Raw genomic sequence first — 26,693 nt, forward strand, 5'->3', positions numbered from 1 at the left:
CAACTGGTGGCCTGTGATGTGCATGAAAAGAATACATGGCTGAGGTCGCCCCGAGATTTGAGAGTTCTTCTTGTAGCATAATCTGGCAGAAGCTAATGTGCTGGGAGTCACAAACTCAATGCTATGGGCAAGCAAAGCAAATGAGTGAGGCACAGTGTGGAAGGCCATGGGGATGGTGGGGCTGTGGCAGGCAGGAGAGAATCGGTCTCAGGTTAGCCTCCAGCATTAAACTGTGTTATGAGTTAAAATAAAAAATACTGTTTGGTTAAACAGCAAGAGGACAAGATTTTAATAATAGAGCTGGCTGTTATTTACTACTGAAAGTTTAGACTATTAAGAAACACATAGTTAAAAATAAAAAACATAATGACCCAGCTTCTTGTTTTTCATAATCATTTAACTTCTTAGAGATCTTTTAGGTACCAATTTCTAGTTGAAAAGAAACAATCATCTGAAATTTAGCAATTATTCAAATTTTAGTTGTGATTTTTGTTTTAAAGAGAATTTTTTGTTTTAAATGTTCTCTCTTAAGAATTTCTTTGACTTAGTTCCCCAATATTAATATAAGCTTCTACAAAACCATTCTAATCATACCATAAAAATAACCACCATCTGTCTTAAAGAAAGTGACTCCTGTATGAATAGGGATTAGCAACGGCCTAGCTTGATTCCATAGACTATTTCACTTAATTGATTTTATGATAAGTGATTATCGGGTCTGAGACCAGGATAAGGGAAATAACCGTCTTATAGAGAATCACACATTAAAGAATTAAAGAATCACACATTAAAATAGTTCTAATTGGGGGCACCTGGGTGGCTCAGTCAGTTGCGCATCCAACTCTTGACTCCAGTTCAGGTCATGATCTCAAGGTGGTGAGATCAAGCCCGAGTCAGGCTCTGAGCTCAGCAGGGAGTCTATGCTTAAGATTCTCTCTCCCTCGCCCTCTGCCCCTCCCCCGACTATCTCTCTCTCTCAAATAAATGTATCTTTAGAAAAATAAATCTGATTGAAATCAAGCATTTCTTACAGAATTATAAATATTGGGTATTACTAGAGCTAACTACATATTTTTAAGTTTGTATTTTCTGCCAATGGATTTGATCTTTTGCCTACCTGTCATCCAGGAAAAAGGAATCACTTGTCCCATATCAGCCACAATGGGAAATGGCCCAACCCCAAGAATATGGAGCAAAGAGTCTTCTTTGACCCACTGGTAGGTAAGAGGTGACCTCCATCACCACTGCTATGAAGAAATGTGCTTCCACAGGACATGGAATTCCGTTATGATTTCTGACCACATATGAAGGCTTTCCTCTGGATGTGAAACTAGTAACAACAGCAGCAGCATGTTTTTTCCCTCTTTATTCTCAAATTGATTGTTAATGAGCACACACATGGATCAGATTAATAACAACACTCATAATATCCCAGCCGTTGGGTTCTCTCTTTTCTTTTTTGTCTTTAGAGTCCTTTCCAAAAGGAAACATGCTGCCTGGCATTCTATAGTATTCCCAATTTTCAAGTGGAAAAATGAGACAGATATAGTGACATAAAAACATTGGAAGTTATATTTTTTAAAAACAAGACAATAATTCAGACCTTCTTGTTTTAATTCTTCTCTACATTACCACAGTAAAACATTTATCAAAGTCTAAGAGATTACCAATATGCAATAACGACCAATGACTTTACATTAATGGAGCTATCAAATAATAAACTCATCAGTGAAGTAACCAGAAAAAAGTTACAATGTGAAGGGTGATTCACTATTCTCTTTATACAGTATTGAAACAACCATAACATTTAAACACCAGAAAGTCCTAAGTAGTATTAAACAGTAATTCATAACCTTGAAATGCTGTAATATCTTGACGTACCTTCTGAATGACCAAAACGGATGAAATTTTTCTCAGCGTTAACTTTAGTTTTTTTACACAGAACTATGTATTTTTAAAAACTGGTAATCCATGTAAGATATACACAAAACCTTTATCTGACTAGACTGTTCAACAAATAGGACTCCACATTGCTTTGTTGTTATGGGCTAATGAGCTTATAATTCAATGAAACCCTTTTAACAAGTTCTAGTTTCTAGAATGGCATGTTCAAATAGTTTGGTCCTATTAGTTTTATTAACAAAAATCTCCTATTCCTTTATGAGATGTTTAATTCCTCTTATGATCACCTTTAAAGGGCCTGACTTGATTTTTTTCATCTAAATAAATCAAGTGTAACCCTCCAGTCCCCAGTCCACGGGCACCTCATGAGTCTCGGTTCAGTGTAAATCAACACAGTGGCCTTCTCATGAGTTTTCCACTGGAGACTTTAAAGTAATTTTAATACTTTCCATAGGGTACCCTGACTTTCTCTAGGCTTTTGTCAAATTAATAATGGCATGTGGTATTCCTCAGCATAACCTGCCAAAATGTGATAATTTCCTTGGAAGAAAAGCCATGAGCTGCAATCACACGTCTGAGTTGACAGACATCCAAATGGATCCTATATAAAAAGAAAAGGTTTGTGTCTTCTGGAATATGGATGTCCACTTTCAATAAATTCAAACAGATCCCAACATAAACATCTTCAAACTTGATGGGTTTTACGTGACTCATCATTTCATAGATTTTTGGCACCAAATCTCTGGACATTATATAACCAAACCCACTGCAGTAGGGAGGAAACACCTTGAAGGGATACTCCTGGTATGAAATATGGGCTTTCTGGTAAAATCCTCTATAGGAATAGTTGTCAATTAGAGGATAACCCGTGAAAAACTTCTCTGAGTGGTTTACATTTAAAAGGTACTTCACTAAATTGCCAGTATTGATGAAAACATCAGTGTCTGTCTTCATGATGTACTTGGCATTGGGGCAAAATTCAGTTACCCACCTGAATGCCATAATTGTTTTCAAGGTCAGATTATTATAGGTGTCTAAAAAATCCTGTCGTATTATGTCACCGTAAAGAAGGTGTTCATCCTCTAAGGATAATGCTAACATTTTGTCTTCCTTTTCGGCCTGCTGGCCTAGTAAGAAAAAGGTAAGAACCTCATATCCCCACCAAGACTTTTTTTCACCCCAAGTAACTCTAATGGCCTGTCTGGCTTTCACATCTGAAGGGTGTGAGGTCACCAGGATGACAAGAAATGGGTTTTGGTGAGAGCAGTTTGAATGCTCTCGAAGAGTGAAGCGAAAGTCTTGTCTGTAAATGGGCTCATACTCGTAGAAGTACATCCAGTTTACACGTTCTATCACGTTGTAGTGGGGCAGGCTGAGGTACCACATCACAAGGAAACTCAGCAGTGACAACAGCAGGAGGCTCCATTTGAGGGATCTCAGTGACATCCTACTTGGAAGGGTGGTCAAGAGAGCCAGGGCCATCCACAGCAGTTCAGAAGCACACGAGCCTCAGGTTCTGGAAGATTATCAAAGACCTGATTAGTTAGAAGTTCCCAAGCAAAACCAAGAATCCTGATCCAAGCCTACTTAATTTCATTTAACTAGAAGCAAATGGATACCAACAACCAAGAGTGCATTTTAGCTTTTTTACATCAAGATCAAGGTTAAAAACATATCCTTCATGACTGTGGGAAAAATAATACTTTTTGTTTGATTTAAATAACTGGTGAAATACAATTTTGTCCTGGATGTCCAGAGGGACATTGAGAGATGAGTAACTAGGGTTAAAAAATAAACCTGCAATGAAACAAAACAAAACAAAAAAAACCCCAAGACAAAAGCTGGATTTTTTTCTTCACTGGTATGGAAAAGACATAAAGAAATTAGCACAAGGAGATGTTACCAGCAACATGTCCCAATAAACCAAGGGCCTTTCTCAGCTGTGTGATCTGAGGTGGATTCTAGCAAACATGGAATAAGGAAAATCCAGTAGCTATAATTATTCACGCGAGATGGGAGGAAAGCAGAGACTCTTCACCTGAGAGGCAAATCTTCTAGATACAAACAGGATAACTGTTTCCAGAATTTTTAAATGCTCAAGACTGTGACAGAGCTTTTACTTGCCCAAACACATCCCAGCACACCCCTTTTACCATGTCGGCTGAACTCAGTGCTCTATCTGGATAGCAAATGCTTAAATTAAAGGCGGGTCCCCAGTACTGATTGTTCCCCCCTGTGCCAGATCAGAATCATGGGATGGAATCTCCAAGAACATGTGCTTTTTACACAGACCCCAGCTGAGATGAGAACAGAGGTAGGGGACACAGAGCACACAGCCCGCAATGACAGTGTGGCCTCAGCTCTGTGCTAGAACCCAAGGATGTGGCTGGTTTGAAATTCAGGATCCTGCAGGGCTTTCCTGGCACCATGGTCTAAAGACAAACATACACTAAGTGTTTCTTCGATCTTCCCCATTCTCAGACTACATCATGCACTAGAAAGACGAAAGGAAGGAGACAGGAGAAGAAGACAAATCCAAGGCAACAGGGAAACATGGCAGACTGTTTACATCAAACACTAAGGGATATCAGAAGAAGAGACAGATCAACAAAATGGGGGGCAGGCTGAGGGGCTCTGATGGTATCTCTTCACCCACAATCATCTGGGGGTAGTGTTCTGGGGAGCCAGAATTGTTAGTGGGCTGCACATTAATGTCATCATATGGGAAGGCTGGCCTCCCAAGGGGTCTACTTTGGGTCAGTCTAAGGTCTCTGGACACACAGCTCTTCTGCCTTTTAATACTATGAAGATGGCAGGATCTCAAGACTCCTTGTGTTCTCTGGCCATATCGTACCTGCTCTGACTAGTTCTGGTCACAGAACTAGCACTTTCTCTACTGCTTTCTGTACTTAAAGTCACACAATACAATGGAATGTTCTGGCAAACTCTCCAGTTTCATGTACACGTGTCTTCCCTCTCCATTTATAGTCTATGACCTTGGTGGCGAAGTTTTTCTCATAATCGTCAAAGTGCAAGACAGAGAGAGACCTACAGCAGGAGTGCAAGGAACACAGACTTGACTGTTATGCTCTTTCTAGCTGTAATAAGGATAAAAGGTAAGTCTGTCAATCCCACTCCAACCTCCCCACCCCCCCTTACTAGCATTGCACAGCCAGCTCCTGGAAAAATGTGAAACAGAAGTGACCCACAGGAAGGATTACAGAAGTAATTAACCTCTTCTTACATTTTCTCCTCATTGGGCTACTAGACACTGCACAACCTTAGTATGCTCAATTTACACCTTGGCCAACGATAGCCTGTACATTTGTTGTACATGTCAGGTGTAGTTTTACGCCTCACTCCAACAATCAGCCATAATGAAGCCATAAACTTCAGACTAAAAGAAGGAAAGTGTCCTGTGTGAGGAGCGGCATTTACAGTTGCATTGAGGCAATGAAGGCCCCGTTACTTTTCAGTAATGGGAAGAACTCAAAACGGCAAATCTTATTACGGAAGTCATGTTATGTGCGTTCTGTAAACCATGGTTTCCAAGAGTGAAAATGTGCCTGTGGTTCTGAGGTTTACTGCTTGTGGGCCCACAAAGAAAATAAAGCAGCAGCAAAGATAAGAAGAAGAACTCTCCAGCCCAGAAAAGGGGAAAGGTCCTTCCAGGACCGGCCAGACAGACTTTAGACAGGTGGTTCTAAAGGCACAGACCATGGTCCACACCCCAGCTCTGACCTTCAACAAACAGGGTGAGCAGGTATGTTATCTTTCAGAGCCCCAGTTTCTGCATCTCTGCACTGAAGATGTCAGGACAGTGTAAATGGGGAATGACGTGTACAAAACAAAACAAAACATGTAGCTGGCCATTAAGTGTTCAGTAAACAGATTCTGTCATCACCAGCTGTGTTCCTCCCTGGGCAACTATTCTTTCCCATCTGTGTTCTCTAAATTGATTTTTATTGTCAAAGGAGTTATCTTAAAAAAAATAATAATCTTTCTGAATTCTTACTATTTAAAGAAAAATGGGTTTCACAGCCATAAATATATTTCTATTTCTTGCCATCTTGATTTATTTCTTCTGCATGAAAGACCTTCAATTTCACCAACTGAACAGTCGGTAGTATGCAGCAGTCACAAATAATGCTTGAAATTTCTACAAGATAGAGAAGAAACTTACAGCATTTACTTATGGGTCAAGGAATCAGAGGTCAAAGAGAGGAAAAAAGCAAGTCCACCTCCTCCAGGCTCTTTCTGAGAACTAGAAACAGATACTGAAATAAAAAGTTATCACTAGTCTACAGAAATCAGACTTCATCTCATGGCTTCATCATGGAAAAAGAGCACTTGGTATTCAAGGCTTAAAACATACATCTAAGTTCTCACATCACCAGGTATCTTCGGTCACCCTACCACAGTTTCACTTTCCTGAATAAGAACGCAGGGGTCACTAAAATAAGTGAAACACAAAACTTCTAAGAGACACTGTGCTGGTGTCCTCTCTTTCATCTTCTGTTCCACACATGCATTCACAGCAGGCAATCCTGGCGTGGGACTGCCGACTACTACTTCCCAACCAACCCTTCCCCTTTGAACCTCCATCTCTATTCACAGATACCCCAGGCACATTGATAAACTGAGAAGAAGAAACAGTGAGGCAAATCTCGCTTGCCGCCATGATTCAGTACGTTCCTGTTTTGGTTTTTACTAGTCAAGTTTGGAAACCAGAGCAAGACATGAAAAACAGGGAGGCACTGACATACAAAAAATGTTCCCAATGGATTAAATACTCAAGTAAGAGAAAAATGCACCTTTCAAAGTACTAAAAGAAAATATGGATAAATATTTTAATAGTTTTGAAGTGGGGAAGACCTTTCAATTACTCAACTGTAAGAAATAATACAATTTCAAAAATTTCTTGCATGAGATTGAAAAGCAAAAAAATAAAACAAAAAACTGAAAAAATAAACAACAATGAAAAACACAAACAAGGTTGAAAGATAAAAAACAAACTGGGAAAAAAACACCTGAAGTTTTAGGGCAAAGATTTGTAAGACCCCCAAATTAAGAACAAGACAAATATTATAAGAGAATTAATGGCCAAAAGAGAAATTCTCAAGAGAACTACAAATCATCAATAAAATAAGAAACGGTACTTAAACTCACAAGTAAGCAGAAATATTGACAAAAACCACAAACCAGCAGGGGCATTTGGGTGGCTCAGCCTCTGCCTTTGGCTCAGGTCATGATCCCAGGATCTTGGGATCAAGCCCCAAATTGGGCTCTCTGCTCAGAGGGGAGCCTGCTTCCTCCTCTCTCTCTGTCTGTCTCTCTGCCTACTTGTGATCTCTGTCTGTCAAATAAATAAAATCTTTAAAAAAACAAACAACCCCCACCCCCAAACTAGCAAATTCAAGGAAAAAAACATGACAATACTCATGTGTGAGGGGAAAAGGTATTCTTGAGCGCTCTGGAGGGAAATTTGAAAACAAGTATCAAACTTTTAAACCTGCATACCCTTTGACCAAGCAATACCACTGCTGGCAATTTATCCTAAAGAAATAAGCAGGCAACTGTGTGTGTCATTTAAAATATGAAAAAAAAATGGATTTAAATGCCTCCCAATAGAGAACTGGTTAAACAAATTATGGTACATCCATACAAGAGCATATATTTATTCATTATATTCAATGAAACTTACCTATATCCCCCTGATATGTTACCAAATGAAAAATGCAGTTGTAAAACTGCTTATGTGCTATGAGTCCTTTTGAAAAATGAAAAGATAATTATAAACCCATAGAGTCACATATGCTGAGCAAGATTTCTAGAAGGATATGTACCAGTATGTCAATATTTCTATTCTGTGGGATTTCTGGAAGAATTTCTTCTTTCTTTTGTTTTTCTTTTTATATCATTTGGATATTCCATGCTATTCATGTATTACCTTTGTAAATACATAAAAGCAAAGCCAAAAATTTAATTTTATGTTTGCATATGTTCCATTGAATAGTAGTAACCCTAACCTAGCAGTCAGGATTGTGAGTTTCATCTTATCCTAGTTCTTCTCCCAAAGTGTGACCATGTACAATTCATGATATTTCTATAAGGTATAATTCTCTCTGATTTTAGTGAATATTATCTTAACATAACAAGGAATGATTTTTAAAATCCACTCAAAATACAGTAATTCTAATATAAATTTAACAGGATTTACATCAGCTAATAATAATAGTATTTTACCTACATGTATATACACACACACAGATAAATACAAAAATTTATGAAGTGTTCACAACAAATATTAGCTTCCCCCCAATATCTCTATATGGTGGGCTAGTTGGTTTTACTGTACCTACTTTATAGATGAATTTTAGAGATTTCAAGTGAATTGAAGATGAAATAAAGACACTTTCAAGTTGACGTGGACTTATAAAGTCCATAAACTAGCTGAAAAGCACCAAAGGAATATATTTCAGTATGTAGAAAAATGAACTCAGGAGGAAGGAATGACACGAAAGAAACAAGTGGAAGCAAAGAGATAATAAAAAATAGTAAAAATTAAATAAGTAAAAAGTAAAAAAGATAGTAAAATTTAAGACAAAGAGTAAAACAAAAAGAGAGGGAGAAGAAAAAGAACAAAAACAATTTTTTAATGTGAAAAAGTGAAAGTAAAATACCATGTAAAAATGACATGGTTTCTGTAAAAACATTTTCACAAAATTAAAACATGTTAATATTCTTTTTTTTTTTTTTTAAATTTTTTATTTTTTATAAACATATATAAAACATGTTAATATTCTTATCTAATTGAGGAGGAACAAGGAGAGAGTAATAAACTTTAAGACTGTGCAAAAAATTCATTTAAGAATGTACATTAACGTTTAGAAGGAGCACTGAATTAATAGTTATGGAATGTATATCTTCCATACCGATTAAGAAATAAACAAAGCAAGCTATCAGATCAGTAGAGGGTAGGATAAGAGAAAAAAAAAAGCAGAGAAAATGCATAGCAAATAGAAAATACAAAAGATATTGGAAGTAAATATAAATGGAAGCCTCTGGCTAGCTTAGTTGGTTGAGCCTCTGACTCTTGCTTTCAACTCAGTTCATTATTTCAGGGTCGTGAGACTGAGCCCTATGTCAGGCTCTGTCCTGGGCGTGGAGCCTGCTTGAGAATCTCTCTCCCTCTCCCTCTGCCCCCACCCCACTCCCACTCTAAAAGAGTAAAAAAAAAAAATTTTTAAAGATAAAAAAGAAGTAAATATAAACGTACTATCAGAGTAAATATAAACTCACCTACTAAAAGACGAGAGATTCTCAAACTGGCTTAAAATTCTGCCATTATACTGCTTATAAGACACATGCCTAAAACAAAACAACACAAAAGTTTTAATATTAGTAAATAAGAAAACATATCAGGAAAATGCCAATCAGAAGCCTGCTGCAATTAAATACTAATGTCACATATTTTAAATGAACAGTATTTAAAAGGGACAACAAGATTTTGCTACTAATAAAAGGAGCCATCTAAGAAAATAATTTAACAGTCGTGAAGTTATATAAACATAAAAACATAGCCTCAAAAATATATAAAGCAAACTCTGAAATGTATGAGTACAAATGGAAAAATCTATAATCCTAATGGGAGGTTTTTAACAAATCCCTCTAAATAACTAATATATCAGCAGGCCAAAAATAAGGATAGGCATGTTTCAAATAGTATTAACAAATTTGGTTTAATAGAATAGTAATACACCTTTCAAAATCACATGACACATTTATTAAAAAATTGATCATGTTAGGTTTTATAAGCCATTTCAAGAATTTTTTTAAAACTCAATTTAACAGGAGCGCCTGGCTAGCTCTTGATAGAGCATGCAACTCTTGATCTCAGGGTTGGGAATTTAAGACCCACACTGGGTGTAGAGATTAGTTAAAGAAAACAAAAACAAAAACAAAAACTAACCTCAATTTAACAGAGGCCACATTATTTGACCACAATATAACAAAAACATAACTCAAAAAACACATAAACAAAACAAACTTGTTTGGAAACTCAACGTCCTTATAAATTTCTGTTTAATCCATAAAGTTAAAGAGAATGCCATATTGGAAAGTATACAATATGTGCAACTGAGTAAGATCAATTTACTACATTTCAGTGAGGCACTATTACATCAGCTCCTTTATTGAAAAACTATTGGTTTGGGGCAAAATGTTAGAAAGAAAACAAGCATTTTTTTTTTCCTGCTTTAAAGAATGATCAATAGTTTGAGGGAGAAAAATAGCTTCAACGAATGAAGAGGAAAAACTCCTATAGAAAAACTCCAATTGTAAAAGTAGGTAGAATGACAGAATAAGAAAACTATCATTTTACAACTTCTCATGAAATTACTGATTCAGGCAATGATTATTAATCAGTGTTTTAAACATCAAAGGAAGATTAATAAGGAATTGGACATCTATATGGTACCAAAGTAACACCACAAAGATAACCTTTTACTCATAAGGACAGCAGCAATATAAACCTTACATTGGAAGAGTCAGAGTGCTAATAATCAATGTTAGCATTATAAATGGTGGAACTAGTACATACTATTTATCTCCTAATGAGAAACAGTGCGAAATAACAATATTATTTCTGATGAATCCTAGCCAAAAATGTTAACTGGAGTCTAACCAAAATGTACAAAAAATACAGACAATAGAAGAACAAGCTAAGGAACACCAAAGGCAACATTCAAAGAAATCCAAGAGCTGGGATTGTCAGCTAGCATGGTGTCTTTAGCTAGTCAGTACCACGAAAAAAGAGACAGCTGTAGATTAAAAAAGATTTAAGGGCACATACATTGCAATGTATGGTCCTGGACTGGATCCTGTAGAAATCTGAATACAACCTAAGTATTGGGTGATGCCAAGAGAATTATTAATCTGTTCAGGTACGATATGTTAACAGGCTACAAAAGAAAATGTTCCTGGGTAAATAAATGTGGTATATCTACACCTTAGAATACTATTCAGCTACAGGGGTGCCTGGGTGGCTCAGTGGGTTAAAGCCTCTGCCTTCAGCTTGGGTCATGATCCCAAGGTCAGGATCCCATCTGGCTCTCTGCTCGGTGGGGAGCCTGCTTCCTCCTCTCTCTCTGCCTGTCTCTCCACTTACTTGTGATCTCTGTCCAATGAATAAATAAAATCTTATAAAATAATCTTATTTATTTGAAATAGAGTGAGTGAGAGAATAAGAGAGAGAGCGCACAAGCAGGGGGAAGGGTAGAAGAGGCGGACAGAGAGGAAGAAGCATACTCCCCACTAAGCAAGGAGGCCAATGGAGGGCTTCATCACAGGACCCTGGGCTCATGACCTGAGCCAAAAGCAGATGCTTAACTGACTGAGCCACCCAGGCTCCCTGAGAGTATCCCTTTCTCATTTACTTGGTAATATTACTTTGTAAGTTATATAGCTTTTGCATTAATTTGATTCTTAAAACACCTGAATACATTAAAATTCAAAACAATGAAAACAAGGGCAACTGGGTGGTTCAGTCATTGATCATCTGCCTTCGGCTCAGGTCATGATCCCAGTGTCCTGGGATCAAGCCCCACATCAGGCTTTGCTCAGTGGGAAGCCTGCTTTTCTTTCTCCTACTCCCCCTGCTTGTATTCCCTCTTTCACTGTGTCTATGTCAAAAATAAATAAAAATCTAAAAATAAAAATTAAAAATTTCCCTCCCCATTTTAAAGTGTTACATATAAAAATACACTGGATATAACTAAAGCAGTCCTTACAGAAAACTCATAGCCTTTTAAAACAATACACATTTTTAAAAGTAGAATTATCTTACATATATTTTTTGTGTCCTCTGGATTTTTCCAAACTGGTATACAATTTACATACAATAAAATTCACCTTTTTTATTTTACTGTTCTGACATGTAACCACCAGTACAATCAAGATATGAGCCAATTCCATCACAACAAAAATTGTCCTAATGTCCCTTAATCAATCCTTCCCTGAACCTCCAGGCAACCACTGACACTGTTTTTCATCCCTATAGCTTTGCCAAACCAGAATATGTCACATAAACAGAATAAACACAATATGCAGACTCTCATGTATAATGAATAATAAATTTTTTAAAAAAGACTGAAAATAGGGGCACTGGGGCGCTCATTGGGTTAAAGCCTCTGCTTTCGGCTCAGGTCATGATCCCAGCATCCTGGGATGGAGCCCTGCATCAGGCTCTCTGCTCGGCGGGGGCCTGCTTCCCACCACTCCCCGCCCCCCGCCGGCCTCTCTGTCTACTTGTGATCTCTCTCTGTCAAATAAATAAATAAAATCTTAAAAAAAAAAAAGAATGAAAATAAATGAGTTGAGTACTTAGCTCAAGAAGCTAAAAAAAAAATTCCAGTGTTATTACAGAAACAAGAAAACAGAAGGAATAATAAAGACAAAGCAGAAAACAAAGAAAAACAAAAAAGCCAAAAAGGAAGATTACTTTAAAAAACAAACATTAGGAAGAGAAGGGAAATACCTAATCTGTTAGAGAAACTGTAGCAATCCTAATTGTGAAACTTTTTAAATTATTTCTATTAAAGCCAGAAAAAAGACAAGGCTGCCCACTGTTGCCTCTACTACTCACTGCTCTTCTAGAGTGTTACTGCCACAACCAAGAAGAGGAAATAAGATGTAAAAACTGTTAAGGAAGGGAAGAAAATGTGCCCTTATTTTCATATAATGTAATCATCTACATAGAAAACTCAAAGAGAAAAAGACAACAGATACTCGTTTACCAAGATGTTGGGTATGAGCTCACACATATATCCAAAACACTAAAAAAACCCAAAAATCTAAGGAAAAACACAGCAACAACAGAAACGACATAGTGTTAAGTAAAACTAACCAAAAAACGTGCAGGACCCTCATGTGGAAAGGTAAAAATATTTTCTGAAGAATAAAAAAATAAATGAGAGACACATATTCAGGGGTAAGAGAAGTAAAAAGTAAAGATTCTACCTCCCTAAATTAATCAATAAATTCACAGGATTATGAAAGGAACTTAATGATCTAAGAATAACCAATACAAATCTGAACACAAAGCATGAAGCAGGGGATGGACTGGGTGTTATCAAAGTCTATGAAAGAGCTACAGTAATTAAAACAGAGGCACAGACGAACAGATTAAACAGCTGAAGAGCGCCAAGACCTGAGGCAGATCCGCACATATACTGGGACCTGAAAAATGGCAGAGGCTACATCACAAACCCATGCAGAAAAGATTTAGTAAATGGTTCAGAATAAATGTGGCCAAAATAAAACATATTCATATTTATTTTCAAAAATAAAATTCAGGTGGATATGAGAATTTTAAAAAGTAAAAAAAAAAAAAAAAAAGGCAAACAGGTGACCTGTGAATAAGAAGTTCACAGAAGAGGAAATCAGAGAAGCTAATAAACATGAAAAGAGGGTCAGTCTCACTAGTGATCAGGGATATGCAAATTGAAGTCAGATACCAAATTTTTAACCCATCAGGAAATATCAAAGAATTTATTATTAATCAGGTATTGGAGTAAATGCTATTTGTCACACACAGTGGGTCGAAGTACACCACCACCGCCCCTTTGGTAGGCAAGCAATACGGCTACATCTAGTAAACTGAAAATCAGACTTTCTTTTTCTGGGACTACATCCTAGAAAAACTTTTACATGTGTAGACACATGGAGATATGTGCAAGCATGCTCACAATGGGGCTATGAAAACATAATCTGAGGCAATTTAAATGTCTATCCATTAGATAATAAATCAATAAAACCTGGTACTGTCTATAAGACAGTTAAAAGAAATGAACTGGATTTATGCACAGAGTATCAATTTGGATAGTATTAAAATATAAAATGTTGAATAAAATATACAAGTTGAAAAATTAAATACATATGTAATACCACTTATATAAGTACTTCTAAACATTGTAAACAGCACCCAAGAAACTGGGTTTTCAGAAGCAACTATGCACAAAAAATTTTTCTTCTCTCCAAAGATTTTATTTGTATTTGAGAGAGACAGAGGGACAGCCAGAGTCAGCAGGGGGAGGGAAAGCCAGGAGGAGGGAGAAACAGACCACCTGCTGAGTGAGGAGCCTGATGCAGGGCTCCTGAGATCATGACCTGAGCCAGTCAGCCACTCAACCAAGTGTGCCACCCAGGAGCCCCCACACAAAATTATTTTTTAAAGAGACTGCAGGAATACCTCCCACACTCAGCAGTGTGGGTGTCGCTGGGGAAGAATGAAAGGGGCATGTGGTGAAAAGGGGAAAGAGAAGGCTAGCCACAAACACTACCAAGTATGAGCATTTGTTAGTTCAAGGTGATGGAAATATAGGCATTCTTTTGTATTTTAGTTTTCCTTGTATTTAAAATTTATCAAAACAGGAAAAAAGCATGATAAAAATGCTTGGACATCAGAGTTAAATGGCTCACCTAAATCTCAGCTTACTCAGTAACACTTAATGGCTGTGTGACTTTGGGGACATGACTTAATTTCTCAAAAGTGTCTTTTTTCAGCTACAAACCAAGTGCCACAATACCAATTCAGTTACTGTGAGGTTTCTGTGGGAGAACACGGGCTATTCAGTCAGTATACTTGGTAGTTCTTGAAGTTAAAGTGACACTCAGGTGTGTGGATGAATGTGGACCCACTCTGATGACACAGGAGTCAAAGTGGCCTGCCCTGAGACTTGGGATTGGTTCACACTCTGACAGTGGGAGCACAGGGCAGCTGTTCTCCTAGCACAAGCCTCCTTAGGAAGGCCGAGCTTTGTGCACCCTGACACTGCTCTGAATTGCATGTCCCAGGAGAGGGACAAATAGACTCTAAAATATTGATGAAGAGAAAAATATAAAAAGGCCCAACAAGAAAATATACCATTATTTTATGATCAACTTCTTAAGTAATAATGTCATATATCACTGTGAAGAAATTACACTTATAATTTTAAAATAATTTCCATTTTATAAAAGACGAACTTGTGATTATATTAACTAAGTGTACATGCACTAACTAGATTCTAAATAATTTAAACAAAAAATCTTCTCTCCCCCCAAAAGCCTAGCATTATGCTGGTGCACAGCAGGCCACCAGAAATCTCTTGTCGATTGGGTGGTTGATCTACAACAGCTGAAGAAACATCTAAATAATAGAAAAGCCCGGAAAACCTCCAGAGACAAAACAGGTTAGCTGCTTCCAATGCTTTAGCCATCAAATGAAACCTTCACCCTCAGAGAATAAATCTGCATCTCAGTTATTAACATTAGAACTTTCTGGGATCCAAAGAGGGCTGCATCTGTCTTGCCCACAAGTGTGACAGAGTCCTCAAAAGGGCTCCATGGACCAAAAAAAAAAAAAAAAAAAAATGAAGTTATTCAAATAAACTTAAATTAGTATTTCAGTTTTTAATATGCTAGTGTACCTTCTCTGAGAAGAGACTATATTATGCCACATTTCTCAAATTTATCTGAAGAACCTATTTTAATTTTCAGTGCCTCTAGCAAGGACTGAACTCTACACTTTGGAAAATCCTGTCCTAGATCATCATGTAGTCACTGTATTGGTAAACTAATTTTGGCGAATTAAAAAAAAATTAAGCACTAGTTTGGAGTTTAAAAACTGGTTCATTTTTTTGGGCAAAGTTTCTAGTGTTAGTCACTAAAGCTGAGTAAACATGTACCCAGTGATGTAGCAGCTCCCAGTCCTGGGGGAACACTCAACAATATGTAAATAGGAATACCAAAACATGTTCAGAGAAGTTCGTAACAGCACACTATCCATGATGACCCCAACCTGGAAACAATCATGGTACGAGGGAGAAACAAATTTCTATAACAGCGCCTTATACAAAATGGAAGTGAACAAACTGCATCCTCACGTGACATTCTAGAGAGTCTCTCAAACTCCATGTTGAGCTAACGAAGCCAGACACATAAAGAGTAGACACTATGATTCTATTTACACAAAGTGGAAAAGCAGACAAAAGTAATCTATGGTGTTAAGAAATTATCAAGGACACTGGTAAACCCTGGAGATAATTAGGAAATGCAAATGGTAGGGCCTGAGGGGGACTTTCCGGGGGGCAGGGCACGTTCTATTTCTTGACCTAGATGGTGCCTACAGGTGTGTTCACTGTGATATTTCATTTCTTCATCTGTACATTTTTTTTTGCAGGGAGAATGCTATATGAAAAAAAATAAATAAACTTAAAACAGCCTGGCAATCCAATCAGTCATTCTGTTTATTTGGTTACTGTGCACCATCAGTGTTGGCAGGTGTCTACATGACTTTCTGGCCCTAGATGTCCAGCTGTGCTGAGAGCACTGGGAACTGCTACTAAGCAATAACTCACGAACTTCAAGACAGCCCACGAATAAAGGCAGGCACTTTCGAAATCTTTACTGTTTGCACTGAAGAGGTGAGGAGACTAAGGCTCAGGGAGAGCCAGAAACTTGCCCAAAGTCAAAGGCTCTTAAGTGGTAGAGACAAAATCAAACAAGACTCCAAATTTCATGTTCTTGGCACTACTCTTCCTATCCCAGGCAATCCGCCGCACGCCCACTGACCAGAGTTGCTCTGAGTGGTTTTAATTCTCGTGACCGCTGAACCTTGAAACAGTAAAGGAGCATCGCAACCTTATCGTCTTTATATAGAAAGACTCAAAATTCTCCCTCTCAAACTTGAAATATGAGTTGTTAACACCACAAACATAATAACTAATAATGGAGTGCCCGCGTGACTCAGTCAGTTAAGTGTCTGCCTTCGGCTCAGGCAGATCCCAGAGTCCTGGGATCGAGCCCCACATCACCTCCCTGCTCATCGGGGAGACTGCTTCTACCTCTCCCTCTATCCCCCTCCCCACTCGTCGTCTCTCTCTGGCTCTACCTCAAATAAATAAAATCTTTAAAAAATGATAACTAATAATTTATGCAGATATAGACTTTCTTATTTTACTTCAGATATATGCTGGGAACAATAGGGCACCTGGAGGCTCAGTCAGTTAAAACATCTGACTCTTGATTTCGCCTCAGATTATAATATCAGAGCAGTGAGATGGAGCCCAGCATTGGACTCTGTGCTCAGCAGACAGTCTGCTTGAGATTCTCCCTCTCCCTCTGCCCCCTTTCACCCCCAAATAAATAAATCTTTAAAATATATATGCTGGGGGCGCCTGGGTGGCTCAGTGGGTTAGTCCTCTGCCTTCGGCTCAGGTCATGATCTCAGGGTCCTGGGATGGAGCCCCACATCGGGCTCTCTGCGCTGCAGGGAGCCTGCTTCCTCCTCCTCTCTCTGCCTGCCTCTCTGCCTACTTGTGATCTCTGTCAGATAAATAAAGAAAAAATAAAAAAAATATATATATATATATGCTGGACGCTTGAAAATTAGGGGACTGAGAGGGTGGTTGGAGGGATCAGTCCAAATGCAAGGACTCCAGAGAAACAGAAGAATCATTCAATGGTACCGTTATTTAAGCCAAAATAACCTCAAATTCTTTCCTGGGATACAAAAATGGTGCTTATTTTCTGCAAAGGGAAAGCAAATTCAATTATTTTAAAAAACATTTAAACTCTTCTAACTGCAAGTATGATATATGTTCATTAGAGAACTGGGAATGCAAAAACAAAGCACAGGCAATGAAAGCTTAAGGGTAACAATGTTAACACTTTCTGAAGAAGATCTCTATCCTGTCTGTCTCTTAGGAATACACAACCCCCCCCCACCCCATTTCATCTGTTGCCATGCCTCTTCCGATCCCTATTTCAGCTGTAACGGCTTCCTTTCTGAACCCTAAGTCAAACTTTCCCACCTTGGGAAGTCTGCACTTGCTTGTCCCTCTAACTCAAAAGCAGTTTCTCAAAAGGTTGGCTCCTTCTGCTTCAGATCCCAGCAAAATGTCACTTAGGAGACTCCCTCCCTGACCCCTTATCCCAAGTTAATCCCCACCCATACTTTCTATCACACCCTTCATTATTCCCCTCTGGGCAATTAACCCAGCCAGATTTTCTGTCTGTTTTTCTATTATCTGTTCCCTTCCCAAGAATCTGAGGTTTGTGAGGGAAAAGGCCTTGTTCTCCCCACATGCCTGGAGCCTAGCTCACAGTAGGTGCTAGATGGATATCTGAATGCTGTGCAAATGGTCCGATAATGTGCTTTTATCCATTCAATATATTAAGAAAAGATCCCCAAGAATAAACCGAATCCAAAAGCAAACTCCTGAATCTGTTAGATTATGCTTACTTTTCTTCAGCCCTCTCATGATACAAAGCCTTCTTCTAATTCTGATCATCTTCATTTTAAAAGGTCCAGACATGAAAAACCAAAAACAAACAAAAAAAACCACCAAAAACTGCATTTCAATAAAATTCAAAGCCTGGGCATATGAGCTTTAGGGGTCATCCAAGGAGAAAACATGTGCTATCATTAAGGATAATTATAGAATTACTGCCAGTTGTAAACTATGAGTCTTATTCCACATAAAGAACAGTAGTGCAAAGAGCAGAAATCCTAATAGCCCCAACAAGGCCCAGTGTAAGTGAGTTTAGTAGACACAGTCATGTCCTATTTTTTATAGAGGGAGAACCATGTATCAATACACATCATGAAGAAAATTCCCCTACTAGCTCCCTCTTCAAACGAACATATTAATTCATAAACAAAGCAAAATAAAATTCCACCATTCTGACCTCCTCTGATTATATTAGAAACAAACAGAATCAGTGATGCCTGACCACTACCTCTCTCTTCCTTTTCTGAACCCAGTGGTTCTTAAACTTGGCTGTGTATTATAATCTCCTGGAGAACTTGGAAACCCCTGGAAGTCGGGCTGTACCCGGGACTAACTAAATGAGAGTTGCAGAGGACAGTGAGGCTCAGATAGCAGTACCTCTAAAGTTTTCCAGATCATTCCAATGTGCTGCTCTAGACCTAACTATTCCAAGCACAGTGCCTGTGCACCATCTAGGAGCTTGCTAGAAATGCAGAGCCTCAGGCCCAACCCCATCTGAATGCAGCGAAACTCAGTGAATCAGAAACACTTAGGATGGGGCTGGCACACATTAAGAACTGCGTAGATGGTACTGCTATTATTACTGAAGTCCACTACATGATCCTCTACCCTACTCTTATTTGCTTGTATTTGTTCCATTTACAGACCCTACAGCTAGCTCCCAATGTCTCTTATAGGACACCATATGGTCTACAGCACATGTAGACATGCAATTAAATCCTAGTTTATCCACATTCCCTCTCCAAATCAGTAAGCTTTCTTTTTTTTCCCACTGTAAGTTCCCCACCCAATGTAGGGCTTGAACTTGTGACCCTGTGATCAAGAGTCACGTGCTCTACCTACCGACTGAGCCAGCCAGGCACCCCAATAAGCTTCCTTTTAGGGGTGCCTGGGTAGCTCAGTCATTAAGTGTCTGCCTTCAGCTCAGGTCCTGATCCCAGGGTCCTGGAATCGAGCCCCATACTGGGCTCCCTGCTCGGGAGGAAGCCTGCTCCTGCTTCCCTCTGCTTCCGTTCCCTCTCTTGCTGTGTCTCTGTCAAATAAATAAATAAAATCTTAAAAAAAAAAAAAAAAGCTTCCTTTTAAAATCCAAAGATGATGTTTCTTCTAGCATCTTAAAGTTCCCAACGTTTTGCTACCCTGAACATTTAAGCTCATAGGAACTACTAGCAGAGGTTCACATGCCAACTGCGAACTTTTTCGGCTCCTCTTCCACACAAGCTGCCCTCTTTCATGATCTTCCTCTTGCCCCATGATCCTCCCATAACTGGGAACGATTTGAACTGTCAATAGCCCTACAATAGGTATTTCTGGCAACTGGCGGAGAACTACAAAATACATTAATCTTTTCAAACTGAGGCGTGAAATATTCAAGTGGCATCAATCTATTTTAAGGACTGGGCATATTTGATAAAGCTTACATTCCTCCCTCTGACTTTGAAGCACAGCTGGACATATAATAGAGAATCAAATTTTATTGACTGAATGGATGAACTGCAACCGCTATACTTGCCGAATTTAATAACTTAAATTTAATAACTTGAAAACGAAATATGCTTTACTCTGTCAGGGCAAACAAAGTTAATTGAAAAAAAAAAAACAAACAAACTTGCTTTCTGCTTTTATCCAATTTCTTCACATTCCCCTCTCTCCATAAGTTTAGCAAAAGCCCCCGCTTGGTCCTGGCACTGTGGCAAGTACTTCCCATACTTCCACTATTTGTTGATTAAAACAATCTAGGAGGTAGGCACTACGACCATAGCATCTTTGTTCCCGTTGAGGAGACTGAGACGTGGAGACCTGATCAAGAGTCAGGCTCTCACAGCCAGCAAGCGCAGCTGGGAATCCCGCCGCAGTCCTCATTCTGAGTGGACTCCCCAACCACAGCACCACTAGGCATCTTTCCTAATTTGTGTTAATCTCACTGGCCTGGCATCTTCATGCTTTCTTCCACACAGTGTAGCACTTCTGATCTTCCTCAGGGATGAAGAGCTTCAAAACTAACCCAGAAACTTAAAAGGGCGGGGAGGGGAATCCTTTGCGCAAACACTCTTCAATTTCCAAGCAGATCATGCTCTTTCGAATTCTCATCCAGACAATATCCAACGAGTGTTCCTTTCAAGTACACGTTTCAGAAAAGGAGGAACTGCTGAAAAGAATAATGCTAATGAGTTTATATTCCAAATAACCCTGAATAAATTACTGAGCTTCGGTACACATTAGCAAACACTCAGACACAAAAGCAGAGACCTGTCAGGAGCCTGCAGAGATTCAGAGTACTTGTCTGACTGACTCATCTCCATATTCAAAAGGTTCCTCCACCTGAAGATCAAGGGAGCCTTAGATCATTCATGAGAATCAAGTTTCTCTGAAGAGGACAGGGCACTGAATGGTCTTTCTGAAGGAAGTGGACAAGTGAGCCCAACAATGGCACCTCGCTGGTTTCAAAACTGGTTGATCCCCCATGGCCAATGTGTTTTCCACAGCCAGTCATGTGTTTAACATACACTTCTTGGGCTCATGCTGGACTGTGAGAATATGGTACTGACCAAAACACCCAAACAGAGCAAAAGTGGATGTACTTCTGCCCTCAGAGGCGAGCAATCTGAAAGAGCCACATGACAGAACAGCCATATGTTCATGGGAAGAGGCAACAAGATGACTGGGTCTGGAGAGAAGCTAGGAAAATGGGAGCAGAGCAAAAGATCATACAAGTCAGGCAGAACAGCAGGAAAGCTGACTTGAAAGCTGGGATTCCTATCTCTGTTTTGTTATAAACAGCTTTACTCATTGGAGGAAAAGGACAGCGGAAGCTGCTCTAGTTAATATTTCTTCTCACTGTTGCCCAGGCTAGGAATATTATGTATCTTTGTCATCGTAACCTTGTCTGTCAGGCTAAGTCACCAACTACCTTTCCCTCAGTTATCTAAGCATATTTCATTCATTTCTTCATTTCTAACACAGGCTAGGCCTGTGGTAGCGGCTGGGACAGCAATGGGGAAAAAGATCCCTGCCTTGTCCTTGAGTTGTTGATACCATGCAGAGCATGGAGGAAGGCTGAGGACTCCTCAAGGTTCAGACTGAACATGATGGGTAAAGCGCACCTGGAGAAGATGGGTCGAGACCTCCCAGCTCAACTCTATGTCTCTAAATGCGTGCTCAGGGTCCATGGCCCGGAGCCATCTTTGCACTTTCAGAATGTGCAGACACTTGATAAAAAGAAAAATTACAGAACCTATCTAATCAAGAGAAAAGAGTTGGTAAGAGTTTTTTCTCTTGGGGGTATCCCCATCCTTGAAAACAAAGTCTGTTACCAAAATAGGAGCCAAACACACTGATTCTTTATGCTAACTTTAAAAAGCCTGATCAAAACACACAGCTTGGGATTTAGCAGAATTCTGTGCTCTATTCCAGGAGTGGCAAAAAAAATTTTTTTTAAATAAAAGGGCAGATAGCAAACATTTCCTTTGCGGGCCATACAGTCTCTATCCCAGACACCTGATTCTGCCTTTGTAGCAAAAATGGAGCCGTAGACAATATTAAACAAATAGGTGTGGCTGTGCTCCAAAAAACTTTATTCACTAAACAGGTCGCTGGTCTGGAAATGTTGTTCTAGGCCCATGAAATGGCATACCTTAGAACATCAAGAAAAGCTCAATTTCCTGGGGGTGTCTGGCTGGTTCAGTCCCTAGAGCATGTGACTCTTGATCTCAGAGTTGTGAGTTCAAGCCCTATACTGGGCATGGAGCTTACAAAAAAAAAAAAAAAAAAAAAAAAAAAGGAAAAGAAAATCTCAATTTCCTAAGATCTTTCTTCTCTGTGTTTCCTTATGACTGAAGAGCAGATCCTAGTAGTGGTAACATGTTCCCACATAAAATGGTTCCAGAAGGGCAGACAGGGCTGATGAGTATTACCCTAGGCTACCTATGGATGCTCTAAAGGGACAACAAAAGGCCTGGCTTCATAATTCAGGGTCAGAAACACATAGAATGAAAAATTCATACTCTACCCTAGCTTTCTGGTTTTACTCCCTGATTTCTCAGAGTTGCAGGGGTTAGAAGTCATCTTCCTGGCCAAATCTTCCATCCTGCAGTGTCTCAGGGCCTCACCCTGGGTATTCTGTGGCTTCAACTTCCCTCATCTAGACAAGCCTCCCACAAACCGCTATTCTTCCTGCACATACCTTCTCCTTCTCCTCACATATAATTCACAATGCACCAAGAGCTCTGGTGCCAAAAGCAAATCAATATTAATAATAGGCAATTTTTTACTGAAATAAAACCATTGTTCACAGTCCCAAAAGAGATATTTGCAAAAGACATTCTGTCAAATGAACTGCAACTTTTGAATGCATCTGATGTGCAAGGCCATTTAAGAGCATGCTATTTGACCCACCACATTTGACCTTGTTCAGGAAGTTGTACAGTGTGGTTACCACATAGTGAGCACGAAGGAGCAATGGTAACTGTTAGAGCTGCAAGAAGAAAGTGTATTTGGCCTCGACGTTATATTGTTGTGAATGGGATAAAGGCGCTTAATGGAGATTCTACCTGTATCACCCGATGGTGTAAAGAACAGAGCTCCGGACTGGGCAGAGAGAGAGGGCAAATCATTTCAAGGGATAAGAACAGAGGAAACAGTATCCACTGGAGTATTTTCTTAGAAATAAAGAGAGTGGAGTTTAAGTTGAAAGCCACCAAATTAAGTTTACATAGTTAACTTTTCCTGAGTTACCACAATATTTTAATAATAACCCAATTTTTAGAAATACATGTATCATCCAGGAGGGTTTAGTAAAGCTTAACTTTACAACTCCTCAAATCCTCCAGGGAAAAAAGATATACTAGAATATACAACAGAACTTGTAGCTGTGTAAATGATCCTTAAAATCTTGTAAAGGAGACTCACAGTTTTAACCAATTAGGATAATTTCTAAATTAAAATAAGATGAACTTACCTACAGAATTTCAGAGGGGACTGAAGCACTAGAAGTTTTTCTGTTGTTTTCCATATCCCATGCTTAATTAAAAGATTTGCTGTGAACTACTGAACAAAAGAACAGAAAAAGAATACATCTAAATCATAACTCAACATCATCTAGCAATATGACATCTAAAATCAATGTTCTATACCTAGCAAGCTGCTACAGGAGCAAAGTACCATACATCAGCATTCTCTTCATTTTTGGAAAAGGTTTGGTCCTCTCTTCTTCCTTCTTGCTCTCAAATCACCTCATGCACCCACTCTGGAATTATAATTTGACCACTGTTTTGGTAACATGCTTTATTTTCATGGCTAGAATTACCCAATGACCATTCATTCGAATGAACCTTCTAGTCTAGAAGAAAAAAAAATGTTTTAGACTCTTATCTCTTAATAAATAGCTCCCTTCTTTAGACTGATACAAGTTCAGATGTGCTTTCATCAGGCATCAACACATTCTGAGAGCACAAAATCAGCTCCCTCCATCCCTCTAAGACACCTGGGGAAAGCTAAAACACAAACTTATTCTCAGCTGAAGACTGCAAACTCCAATCTTCCTTTCCTCTGACAACAGAAAAAAAGATACTGTTTGGTAATCTGTTCCTTGGTACCAGCTTTTCCTGACAAAGCAGCCCATCCAAAACACTGGTACTATGTGCAAAATACAGAGGATAAAAACCCCATTTCTGCTTTGCAACTCTCCCTCCTAGTCCAACAGGGAGGAGTGGAAGAGAAGGAAATACGGAATGCAAGGCGTTGCTTACTACTGGCATCATTCCTTATTGCTTGGAAAAGTGAGGCTCCATTGCACCTTTCAGATTTCTTTTAAAATGCCTGTAAGCTTTAAGATCGCCTCTGGATAGCCCTAGTTCCTTGGGGTTTCCTTTTTTCTCTGCCCAATCCGCCCAATCTCCTCCTTGGGTCCATATTCCTTACAACCCCTCCCGATGAAGAGGAAACCTCCCACAATCCTACTCCCAGGCCCTTCCCCAACGCCTTGGGAATGCGTTCGCCCCGGGCCTGCTGGGAAATCCACCCAAACTGAGACACTGTCCCCTTCCTTTCCCCCGCAGCCCCGGCCAACGCGCCCCGGGCCGCTCCCTGAGTTTGTCGCCGGAGCGGCCTAGGGCGACGGGTATCCGGGGGCTGCGCCCTAAGGCAGAGCCGGCAGGACAGTGTGTTCCTTGCAGCCGCGGCCAGGGCCCGCCACGCGTCTCTGCTCCCTCAATGTCGCCAGGGCCCCGCCGAGCTCCTTCTTCCCGGCTCACCGGGATCCGGCAGCTGTTCGTCGCAGAGGCCGGAGCCCCTGGGCGCCGCTGCTCCGGCGCCACCCCGGCGGCGCTGTGGGAAAGGGCCGGAGTGGGCGGCACCGCCCGGGCCGGAGTGGGCGGCACCGCCCTGACCGCCCCCTGGCTTCGCCGCCTCCGCAGTGCCGTCCGGGAGAAGCGAGTCCCAGGACCAAGCCCGCCACCCTAGGGTCTCCAGGGCTTTCGGATCGCCCCCAGCGACCCCGCCTCACACTCACCTCCCGCACACCGCACGAAGCCTGCTCCCACACCCGCTGGCGGGCGGCCGATGCTGCCGTCCCGCGCGCACACGCAGCCTCCCGCAGCCGCACGCACGGCCGGGCGCGCGCAGACCACGCGCGGAGGCCCGGAGCCCCCTCGCTCACTCGCACGCAGGCGCGGGCCCCGAGCCCCGGCGAGCGCTGCCCTGCTCGGCCGGCGGCCGTGCGCACTCTCCTGGGCGCGCCCTGTTGCTCCTCGCCATCACCTTGCGTTCGGAGGACGGTAGGCGTTTTCCATTTGCAGCGGGCCGAGGTTGGGCAACTTAGTGACGGACCTCCGGCAAGGATTTTGCCTTGTTTACTAGCGGCGTAAGTGCTAGGCCTCCGGGCAGTCCTGGAGGGATTTACTTGTTAGAGTGCGCAGAGAGCTGCTAAGGACCGAAGAAACTTCGGGAAGTTCCGTATCTCAGAAGAAATGTGCGTTCTTCTTAGAATCGATGGAGAGTGAAGGGGGGGGGGTGGAAACGTCAGGTTACAATGGTTTGGTGTAAGAACAGGAGTCCCAGGAAGTTGCTTGCTTTCGGGATTCATCTCGAAGCTCTTCTTTGGTCTGGAGAATTCAGAGTCTGTCCTACCCACAGTCGTCACTAACTGGAAGAAGCGGTGAGGCTTTTAGGCGTACGAGCTGGGTGTTGCTGTATGGGTTCTTCTGGTCGTGCACGTCTTTGGGTGGAGGTGGTAGAATTAATCCAGAAATAATGTTTCCTCTTTTCTCGGCACCGCTGGCATAGTGCCCTATGAAAACAGTTCCCCATTGAGGCCGCTTGGCTTTGGGACTGTCAACAGCTTGGTTCCAGCATCACCACGTGGAAAGTTGAAAGAATAGTTCAGGGAGCACCCAAGTACCTAACTCCAGGGGTGAATAAATGTTAACATTTGCCATAATTGGTTTTCATGTCTCCTAAATATTTCAGCCTGCGTAAGAATAAAGACAGACGTCCTTCTGTGCAACCACATCAGAAAATCACATCTAAAGGGCACCTGGGTGACTCAGTGGGTTAAGCCTCTGCCTTCCGCTCAGGTGATGATCTCAGGGGCCTGGGATCGAGCCCCATAACGTGCTCTCTGCTCAGCGGGGGGCCTGCTGCGCCCCCCCCCCCGCCTACTTGTGATCTTTGTCTGCCAAATAAATAAATAAATAAAATCTTATTTTAAAAAATGGAAATCTCTTTAAAAAAAAAATAGAAAATCGCATCTAAGAAACTTAGTAATGTGATAATTTAACCTGATCTCTAGCCCATACGCAAATTTCTCTGATTGTCAAAAGATGTTTTATATATTGGTTTTGTAAAAGGATAGTCCAAATGCAATTCATGCATTGCATTTGTTATGCTCCTCTCTTTTAATGCAGAACAACCTCCCCCCACATTTTTGTTTTCATGGTAGTAACTTTTTGGAGAGTCTAGGACAGTTACCGGGCAGAGATTTCGGCTCTTTCCATTTGTTTGACCTTTTATTCCTCCTGATATCATTCAACCTCTTCTCTAGCTTCCCTATTTACTGTAAAGTAGAAGAAAGATCAGGAGGTTTGGTTAGATGTCAAGAATCTTTCGGACTTTAAGAGGTGCTCTTCATATTGTTTCCCATCCAGAAGAACATAGTATTAAATATTAAACACGTAATATTAACCTTTAAATATATAATATTAGGTTGCCCCAGTATTAATAACTGAAATCTGAATTGTCGTC

The 26,693-nt window shown here is 40.3% G+C and overlaps 2 protein-coding genes across 29 annotated transcripts; one reads left to right on the forward strand and one right to left on the reverse strand.

Moving 5' to 3' along the window:
- Positions 1 to 1,351: 1,351 nt before the first annotated feature.
- B3GALNT1 (beta-1,3-N-acetylgalactosaminyltransferase 1 (globoside blood group)) lies at positions 1,352 to 25,086 on the reverse strand. 28 transcript variants are annotated; one of them, XM_045088583.1, is made up of 6 exons: positions 24,964 to 25,074; positions 23,588 to 23,700; positions 23,413 to 23,501; positions 20,461 to 20,604; positions 9,205 to 9,273; positions 1,352 to 3,418 (listed from the first exon to the last, which is right to left on the reverse strand). In XM_045088583.1, the coding sequence occupies exon 6, from the start codon at positions 3,382 to 3,384 to the stop codon at positions 2,389 to 2,391; it is 996 nt and encodes a 331-aa protein (XP_044944518.1). In that variant the 5' UTR covers positions 3,385 to 3,418; positions 9,205 to 9,273; positions 20,461 to 20,604; positions 23,413 to 23,501; positions 23,588 to 23,700; positions 24,964 to 25,074; the 3' UTR covers positions 1,352 to 2,388. The 28 variants fall into 28 exon arrangements, with proteins under 28 accessions (XP_044944518.1, XP_044944529.1, XP_044944521.1 ...); XM_045088594.1 differs by lacking the exon at positions 24,964 to 25,074 and adding an exon at positions 24,707 to 24,810 and having other exon boundaries at positions 20,461 to 20,601; positions 23,621 to 23,700; XM_045088586.1 differs by lacking the exon at positions 24,964 to 25,074 and adding an exon at positions 24,707 to 24,810 and having other exon boundaries at positions 23,621 to 23,700.
- LOC123394315 (translation initiation factor IF-2-like) lies at positions 21,542 to 26,061 on the forward strand. The gene is made up of 3 exons (XM_045088124.1): positions 21,542 to 21,715; positions 24,629 to 25,314; positions 25,920 to 26,061. Exons 1-3 carry the CDS (start codon positions 21,542 to 21,544, stop codon positions 26,005 to 26,007), a joined length of 948 nt encoding a protein of 315 aa, XP_044944059.1. The 3' UTR covers positions 26,008 to 26,061.
- The last annotated feature ends 632 nt before the right edge of the window (positions 26,062 to 26,693 follow it).

Source organism: Mustela putorius, unplaced genomic scaffold (assembly GCF_011764305.1).
Source record: "Mustela putorius furo isolate JIRA1106 unplaced genomic scaffold, ASM1176430v1.1 tig00003834_pilon_pilon_pilon, whole genome shotgun sequence".
Taxonomy (NCBI): Eukaryota; Metazoa; Chordata; class Mammalia; order Carnivora; family Mustelidae; genus Mustela; species Mustela putorius.

Coding starts and splice junctions, on each gene's coding strand:
- B3GALNT1 (XM_004755678.3), bottom strand. CDS start 3,384: ATGGCCCTGGCTCTCTTGACCACCCTTCCAAGTAGGATGTCACTGAGA.
- LOC123394315 (XM_045088124.1), top strand. CDS start 21,542: ATGATGGGTAAAGCGCACCTGGAGAAGATGGGTCGAGACCTCCCAGCT. Junction 21,716..24,628: donor TAATCAAGAGAAAAGAGTTG/GTAAGAGTTTTT, acceptor TGTTCCTTGCAG/CCGCGGCCAGGGCCCGCCAC. Junction 25,315..25,919: donor TTGCCTTGTTTACTAGCGGC/GTAAGTGCTAGG, acceptor TAAATATTTCAG/CCTGCGTAAGAATAAAGACA.